Below are 8,491 nucleotides of genomic sequence, written 5' to 3' on the forward strand. Positions count from 1 at the left end.
ATCTCTGTGTCAAACAAACCTTTATGATACTTACAAGTTTTGTTCAGCAGGATAATTTCCACATTTTAACACCACTCTATGATTTTAGAACCAAAAGGAGCTACAGCACGGTCACATGGCTTCACATCACCTCCACTAAGCTAAAGGTGGCACGAGTATGTGTACTTCTACTTGAGTAAAGGATGTGTGTACTTTTGCCTTCTCTGCCAGGAAGTGATAAAATGCTGACTCATTTCAGGATATAAGGATTCATTCCTGCATCACAGTGACTCTAAAATCCTTTAATTATTATATATATTTTCATGATTACATTCGAAATGTTTCTTTTCATGTCATTTTCTACTCGTCATGTCTGTTTGCGGGGGCCACTATCATCTTCACGTTGACCCGGCAGCTGTGCATTTTTAAGTACTTCCTGAACTTCTTGTCTCTGACCCCGTAGATTATGGGGCTGAGGAACCGGGGCAGGATGAAGACGATAAGGTAGTTTGCAAATCTGATTTCCCGCCTTCGTCCGGGGAAGATCGAGCTCAGAACAATCTCCACACTCGGAGAAATGTAGGAAAGCATGCACATCGCCAACTGAGCCCCGTGAAGCAAGATGGTTTTTCTGGCTCTTTTCGCAGACATTTTATCCGTCGATAAAGCCCGTGCTGCAAACACAATCCTCAAATATGTGAAGACTAGGGTCAGGAACACACAGGAGAAGTAAATTGCATCGAACGCTAGTCTTTTCTGAGCCAAAATCTGGTCTTTGAACACGTTTTGCCGCAAGCAGGACACCGACTCGTGGAAGAAGCTCATGGATTCTGTTGCTAGCGTCAAAAATAGATCGGTGATATCTGGAGCAGCGCCAATAAACCAAATCATCCCGATGACGATGTAAGTTCTCCGCACGGTGCAGATCTGTGTGTGGCGTAGAGGCTCACAGATGGCGATGTAGCGCTCGATGGCCATGCAGGCTAGATTAAGGGGCGTGTTTCTGGTGGTGAAGACGGCCACCAGGATGAAGAAGCAGCAGAGGGACACGTTGATCCGGTAGAAGATGTAGCTGAGGAGGAAGAGCGTGATGGTGACGGTCAGCTGGATGCTGTCGTTTATCACCATGTGGATGAAGAGGATGTAGCGAGGGTCTTCATAGAAAGTCTGCAGGATTACAAATGAGAAAAATATTGGGTCAGAAACCTTCAAAGGGCTGCATGATTTGGAATAAACGATCTTATTATCATTAATGTAATTAATATCATGTAATTTATACATCAACTTTACATCAATTTATACATCAACATGTGTCCCCTCTGTGTAAAGAGATTGTGAAAGTTTCAGGAAAAAAAATGTGCTCACTTTTTGTCCTGATCCTTTTATATAAAAACCTGAAAATGAGCTGATCAGATTTTGGCCACTTTATGATGTCATAACGATTTTTGGGCTTGTGTTACCATTAGCCAATCAGCAACCAAGGTAACCCCCACTTCAAATACTCTACTTCCTTGACATGCTTCACGTTTTAAATTTCACAGATATCTGTTACGGTTCTTCGACAAGACTTTCACATGTAAGAGGTTTATCTCTCATTCAGAACAATGGAAACCTCTGATCTCTGCACATCTCGTTAGCTCAAATATAAACACCTGTGTCATGGAACACGATGATGTCATAACACACAGGTGTTAGTGTTTGAGCTAACGACGTGGTCACTGGAGTCTAACAGACTGTCTCAGCCTATTCTTTTCTGTCTGATGGAGACTTCATACTGACTTCAACATGTTCCACCTATTTTATACATTATTGGTGACACACAGCTGTCGTCGTTAGTTCAAATATAAACACCTGTGTCATGAAATAGGATGTCACATTGACAGGTTTGGTCACAATGCAGCCATCAACGCATCTAAGCGTATGTCGTACGTCGTGTAGGGGTGTCATCAAATGCCATTGCCATGGTGACAGACAACTTGCCATGAAGCACAATCTCGCTGTAAAGGAGCGTCCACACAGCAGCGTGCGTTGACCCTTGGCGGTGGGCGTGTCTGAAGCTTGGGGAGTCAACGCGAGCAACGCGACCAACAACCAATCACATGAATCTCCCTCCCCCGACATACAAAGCAAAAAACATTCCATGCTAGCTACTGTATATATACTGTCTATGCCTGCTAGCTGTCCATTCAATGTTTAAATGAGGTACACTGGATATAAACTCCCCAAACAGGCGAAAACCTACCAGTTTCACCCACTATCTCTGCCACCTCCCTCCATGCCTGGCTCCTCCGGTTTGTATCCCGGTAGATGAACAGAGACTGATCATACAGCACCGGATGATTCACTACCGCAATGATTATTTTCTCCTCCATTTTATGGAACATAGAAATGACCTGCGGTATGGCTCTCGCAGCATACACACGGTTTGATTGGCTAGCAGTTGTACTGGCAGATTTTCATAAACGGGATTTGATTGGCTGACTCTTCCGTCGAAGCTTCAAAAGTTGAACATTGTTCAACTTTTGACGCAAGCAACGCGTAGCTATGCTCCCCACAATGCAGTTCGGCGAAGCGTGACGTCACCCCATTCAAAGTGAATGGGCAGAAGCGTTGAAGCTTCAACGCACGCCGCTGTGTGGACGGGCCGTAAGTCCAATGGACACGGTCCGATCGTCCCCCAAACTTTGCTTGTATATTACCGGTCCAGCCCTCAACAGCTCTACGTCAATAATGGGGTTTCTTCAAATGCCGTTGCCATGGCAGCACAATGCTCGCCATGAAACACGGTTTTCTCATAACTTCAGTGAAAATGCTCCAAACGGCCCAAAACTTTACAAGTTTGGTAACGATGCAGCCATCAACGCATCTAACCGTATTATAGGGTGTCATCAAATGCCGTTGCCATGGCGACAGACCACTTGCCATGAAGCACAATGTTGCTGTAAGTCCAATGGACACGATCCGATCGTCCCCCAAACTTCGCTTGTATATCACTGGTCCAGCCCTCAACAGCTCTACTTCAATAATGGGGTTTCTTCAAATACCGTTGCCATGGTAACACAATGCTCACCATGAAACATGGTTTTCTCATAACTTCAGTGAAAATGCTCCAAACGGCTCAAAACTTCACAGGTTTGGTAACGATGCAGCCATCAACGCATCTAAGTGTATTATGGGGAGTCATCCAATGCCGTTGGCATGGCGACAGATCATTCACCATCAAGTTAGTTAAGAAGTTTGCAGTTCAAATATTCTGCTGCTTTTCCAAGCCTTTTTACTTTATTTTCTTCTCTCATCACACATTCAAGCCCCCAGTGTTCATGTATCATTTCAATCTAAATTCTTGACTTTCTTCTTACACATTACATTTCAGCATAGCAATTCAGCGTAAGCTTCTCAGCATAAAGCATTCCCACGAGCAATTTCTTCAGGAATTGCATTCTCTAATTTAACATGTAACTCAATGGGAGGAACCTTCAAATCCTCTTTTACCTTCACCTTGCGCCAAATGCTACTCCTTCCACTACTTTCAGCTAGAGACCTCATTCCAACTTTTAAATGATCACAAGACATTCAGCTATAAAAGTCGTTCTTCAGATTCTTCATATCTTTTACACTTTTTGAGATATTTAACTTAGTTTGGAGCTTGGTAAAGAGGCTTTCTTCAGATTTTAACATGAGTGTGTGTCGAGCAGCCTTTTAAGGCTAGAGTGCGTGATGTCACAGCTAGAGTGGGGCAAAGCTTGAAATCCGCCTTCATATTTCTTTTTAAACTTGCCATAATTCCCAAACCCTACAATCCTGAGACATCGTTTTTCAGGAAAAATGTAGGAAAACCTCTCCTAGGTTGGAAAATAAAAACAAATTAGGCAAAGATAATTAAACAAAAGGCCTCTTGAGGGCATCAAGTGACAATTAAGGCCCATTGTAAATTCAGCCTGATCTTTCCTCACAGCAGCAGCCGCACACCTTTAGTTAATCTGCCAAAGAGGCTATATTATTGACAAGTAAGTACATAAAAAGCAGACTCAGACGCTCTTCAGGGTTCTGAGACGCGTTGGACTTTCATCGATATCTGATACGCTTCTTCAACAAAACGTTCACATGTAAGAGGTTTATCCCTCATTCAGATCAATGGAAAGGCTCTCCTTTCACTGATTACTGAATATCACCATGGAAACCTTTGATCCCCGGGCTCCAGCACATGTGTTTGATAACATTGTTACCTCAAACACAAACCCCTGTGTGATGATGTCATAACTCCAACTGACATGCTCAGAACGCCACCAAAAATCACATGATGGTTAACACTGTGGCCCTGAGCAGCTCTACTTCAAATCTAATGTTACATAATGTGGTGTTACCATGGCAACGCATCCCTCGCCATAAAACACGATGTCGCAGTAACTCCAATTGACACGGTCCGTTCGTCCCCCAATCTTCACTTGTATATCACCGGTCCATGCTTCAACAGCTCTACGTCAAATCTGACATCTCATCATATGCCGTTTCCATGGAAACGCATCCGTCGCCAAAAAACAAGATGTTTTCCTAATGCCTATGAAAAGGGTCAAAACAGCACCAGACTTCAGATAATGGTTAATGGTCCAGCCCTCAACATGTCTATGTGCCAATAGTGAGTTTCCTCAAAAGCTGTTGCCATGGCAATGCAACACCTCACCATAAAACACGATATTGCTTTAACTCCTATGAAAATGGTCAAAAAGTGCTCAAACTTCACATGTGTGCTAACAGTCCAGCTGCGAAGACATCTACGTGACAGTTTTTAGATTTCTTCAAATGCCGTTGCCATGGCAACACAATGCTCACCATGAAACACGGTTTTCTCATAACTTCAGTGAAAATGCGGCACAAAACTTCACAGGTTTGGTAACGGTGTAGCCATCAACACATCTAAGCGTATTATGGGGTTTAACCAAATGCAGTTGCCATGGCGACAGATGGTTAATGGTTACACCATCAAGTTCATTCTAAAGTTTGCAGTTAAAATATTCTGCTGCTTTTCAAAGCCTTTTTACTTTCTTTTCTCCTCTTAATACACATTCATTCTCTACTACTTATATTTAATATCCAATTCCTGCAACCTACTTTCAGCGACAGAAAACATTCAACTATTAAATTATTCAGCTATTTCAGGACATTGAGGCTACTGTATACGTTTTGTTGTTTATACCTTTTAAAACATTTTCTTTTAAATATTAAGCTTCTTCACTATTTGTCCTACTTTTCCAGTTTAACATTTCACTTTCAGCAAAGCCATTGCAATGCATTTGAGCTGTAACAATTTTGATTCAAATCATTTAACTTTTTAGCATTTCTCCGCTAAGTTCAGCAACACACTTACTTGTTTTTTGTAGCTAAAAGCAGATGAAGAGACCATTCAACTCATAAAATATTCAGCTTTTTCAGCTAAATCCACTAACACATGTACACAGTTTACAGCATTCACACACATTTTCAGAAGGAAATGCATTTTTTAGTTATTTTTGTTTGTGTTGTTTGTGTGTGTGTGTGCGTGTGTGTGTGTGTGTGTGTGTGTGTGTGTGTGTGTGTGTGTGTGTGTGTGTGTGTGTGTGTGTGCGTGCGTTTGTGTGTGTGTGCGTGTGTGTGTGTGTGTGTGTGTGTGTGTGTGTGTGTGTGTGTGTGTGTGTGTGTGTGTGTGTGTGTGTGTGTGTGTGTGTGTGTGTGTGTGTGTGTGTGTGTGTGTGTGTGTGTGTGTGTGTACCTGGTGTCTGAAGAAGGTGGCGACCAGGCTGCCGTTGATGTAGCTGAGCAGCAGCCAGATCAGAACCATGATCAGGTTCTTAATGAACGCCAAGGTGAACCTATCTCTGGACAGCAAGAGCTAATTCAAACACAGGAGAGAAAGACAAACAAAAACACTTATTAATCCATTTAATCATCATCATTATAACTCCAATCTCAGTGTCTCTACCAGTTGGTCGAGTTGACACTTGACAATGTAGAAAAATACATCTGGTATAGTAAATATAATATGTTACGTTCACTGATGTAAGTTTCTCCTACACATCTGTTTCTTTATTTGAATGAAGAATGGGCTTTTCCACAAATACATGAAACAATACGGAAAGAAGAGCCTTTGTTATCACAACAAAAAAAAAGCTTGTACTTATTTAAACCATAACAATATTTCCTAGAAGTCCCCAATATTATCCTGATAATCATCAAAGCAAGCCTAGAAATTGGGACCAAAATATACTGGATAATTGATCTCGCAGTGTTTTTATTGCATCGGTAAAACACACATTTTAAATATTTAACACATTTGTGAATCAGAGAACATGTACGAGTCTTTTTGGATTAAAATCACCGGACCATTATCATTTAAATATATAATATTAAAATGTTACATTGTGAGGTCAACAGGCCATGTGCAATGTCAACGGTATGGTTGGCAAGTTTTAATGTATTGATAATTGTTTTTAGGTTAATAAAAAAGCAGTTTTTCTAAAATATGTGGACAGAGTTTAGAAAATTATAGAGACAAAAACAACTTGGATAAAACACGTTTTTGCTTTGCATTAGAAAACAGACCTTTTGTAATTGCAATTATGACATTTACACTAAAAAAGGGACAAAGAAACTCTGAATTTTACAGCAAAGTCAGCAATAAAACATAGATAATTAGAAATAATGCAGCAAACCTGAGTCATGTTGCCTTCAAGACCCCCTGGAGAACTCATCCTGCGCTGAGAGAGGAAAAGAGACACAACACGGACACATTGACAAATATTTACCTTAAAACTACATAATATATTAATTTAATGCATATATTTATAATCAATCCCAGCATGGTTCATCAGTGTATTCAAACAGCTCATGCACATTACTTGATGATAAGCAAAAGCAGGTAAAATAAAAGTGTTGCCTTTTTTAAATCTACTTCTTTAAATACAGAACGACACACACTGTGACAAAGTGCATTAATCCACTTCTGCTAACTCGTCGCTGTGAACTTAATTTGTATTCTCCCTTTTAATGTATTGTTTAGACACACACAGAGCTGTTTTACTCTCTGATATAAAATATTAAAACAAACGAAACCAAATCAGAACATCGAGATGTTTTTTTCTGCCTTCTCCAGGATTTTAAAGGCCTTTTGAAGAAGAAAACTGGATTATTGTAATAAAAATATAACGACATGTAAACAACTAAGGAATGCTAACTTAGTGGTTTTGTGGGATTTATTTGTATACTATAGTATTAGAAAAAATAACTTTGTATACATTTTATACCAATTTACATCATTCAGCAGTTCATAAATATTCACTCTGTAGTCTGTAATGAAAATTATAAATGCATGATTTCAGAATATTGATTAAAATGCGATTTAATTTCACTATTTGTTCACCTGGAGTCATAACTTCTACATTGAAATGATCCACAATATAAATACAGTAAGCAAGTTTGATAACAAAATGCTAAATAATACAATTTCATACTTTTTAAAAGAGGAAACACATGTTAATATCAGCTGCAACTTAAAGTCCATGTAATGTCCAAAATAAAAGTTATTCTGTGTTAATAAATCGCTTCATCACTTTCCACTGTTTCATTTGACATATCAACATCAATGATTCTTTCCATAAATACCCCCCAAATAACATGAAATGTGTGCCACTTTCCCGTGTTATTCCGCTCCGGTAGCGAAAAGCTTGCCAGCCATTAAACCAGCTGTGTGACGTCACACGTGGCAAACACCAGCCTCGTCTGGATTGTTTGTTTTGTATCCTTCCGCTATTTTCGCTCAACATATGTGTAACCGGACCTCGCTAAACTTTTTTTATCTAACAATTCATGATGGGGAAGCGATGTGTAGTTGTGAGCTGTGAATGTTTCCTGATTGCTATAAACATTGATCATGGGTGCTGGAAGATTGTGCACAAAACTCGGGTCAGAATTAAGTTACTACAGGTGTTATGACAGCTTGAGCTAAATGTCACCAGAGTACAGTGAACTTAGTGACTGAAATATATAAAAGTTGAAGTGAAATAAGTAAGGCCAAAAATGAATTACGTCTGAATATCTTTATTATTTTTACCACTTTTAATTATTTGTGGGCTCGCACATATACCAAAATAGACTAATGTACACTGCAATAAAGATAAAATGTTACAAGTGAAAAATTAACAAAAGAACCCTTTTTTATTTATCAAACAGTAAATTAATACAATCTTACAAATTTGTGATTTGGAAAATGTTGTTATATTTACATGTTTCTTTGGAAAAATAATATTGTAAATGATGTACTTTGTAAATTATTTACATCATGCGAAACCATTTTAACCAGTTCAGCTGCATGATTTATGTCAAATTACAGATTTGGCCATTGAAATCCCTGATAGCGGCCTCCCGGCTCAGGGTAAGTCTTCCGTATCTCGGTTACAGCACATGCAGCGGGACTCTGATTTTTGGGCCGAGTAGGCCTACACCCCAGCACCAACGTACAAACTGTCGATAAGCTGTATAT

General features: G+C 39.7%; 2 protein-coding genes across 2 annotated transcripts in view; one reads left to right on the forward strand and one right to left on the reverse strand.

The window, feature by feature from the left end:
• The window catches only part of LOC307040721 (uncharacterized protein), a gene marked incomplete at its 5' end in the record, with an annotated part of 42,093 nt that extends 41,636 nt beyond the window's left edge, over positions 1–457 (forward strand). The window contains one exon of the transcript XR_013808574.1: positions 443–457. The remainder of the gene's footprint in view (positions 1–442) is intronic.
• Positions 276–8,491, reverse strand: part of LOC307038932 (odorant receptor 131-2-like) — a gene marked incomplete at its 5' end in the record, with an annotated part of 13,521 nt that continues 5,305 nt past the window's right edge. The window contains 3 exons of the mRNA XM_079680604.1: positions 276–1,146; positions 5,726–5,845; positions 6,666–6,710. Coding sequence (XP_079536730.1) covers positions 340–1,146; positions 5,726–5,845; positions 6,666–6,710 — 972 coding nt within the window. The 3' untranslated portion in view covers positions 276–339. The remainder of the gene's footprint in view (positions 1,147–5,725; positions 5,846–6,665; positions 6,711–8,491) is intronic.

Source organism: Notothenia rossii, assembly GCF_949606895.1.
Source record: "Notothenia rossii genome assembly, chromosome: 5".
Lineage (NCBI taxonomy): Eukaryota > Metazoa > Chordata > Actinopteri > Perciformes > Nototheniidae > Notothenia > Notothenia rossii.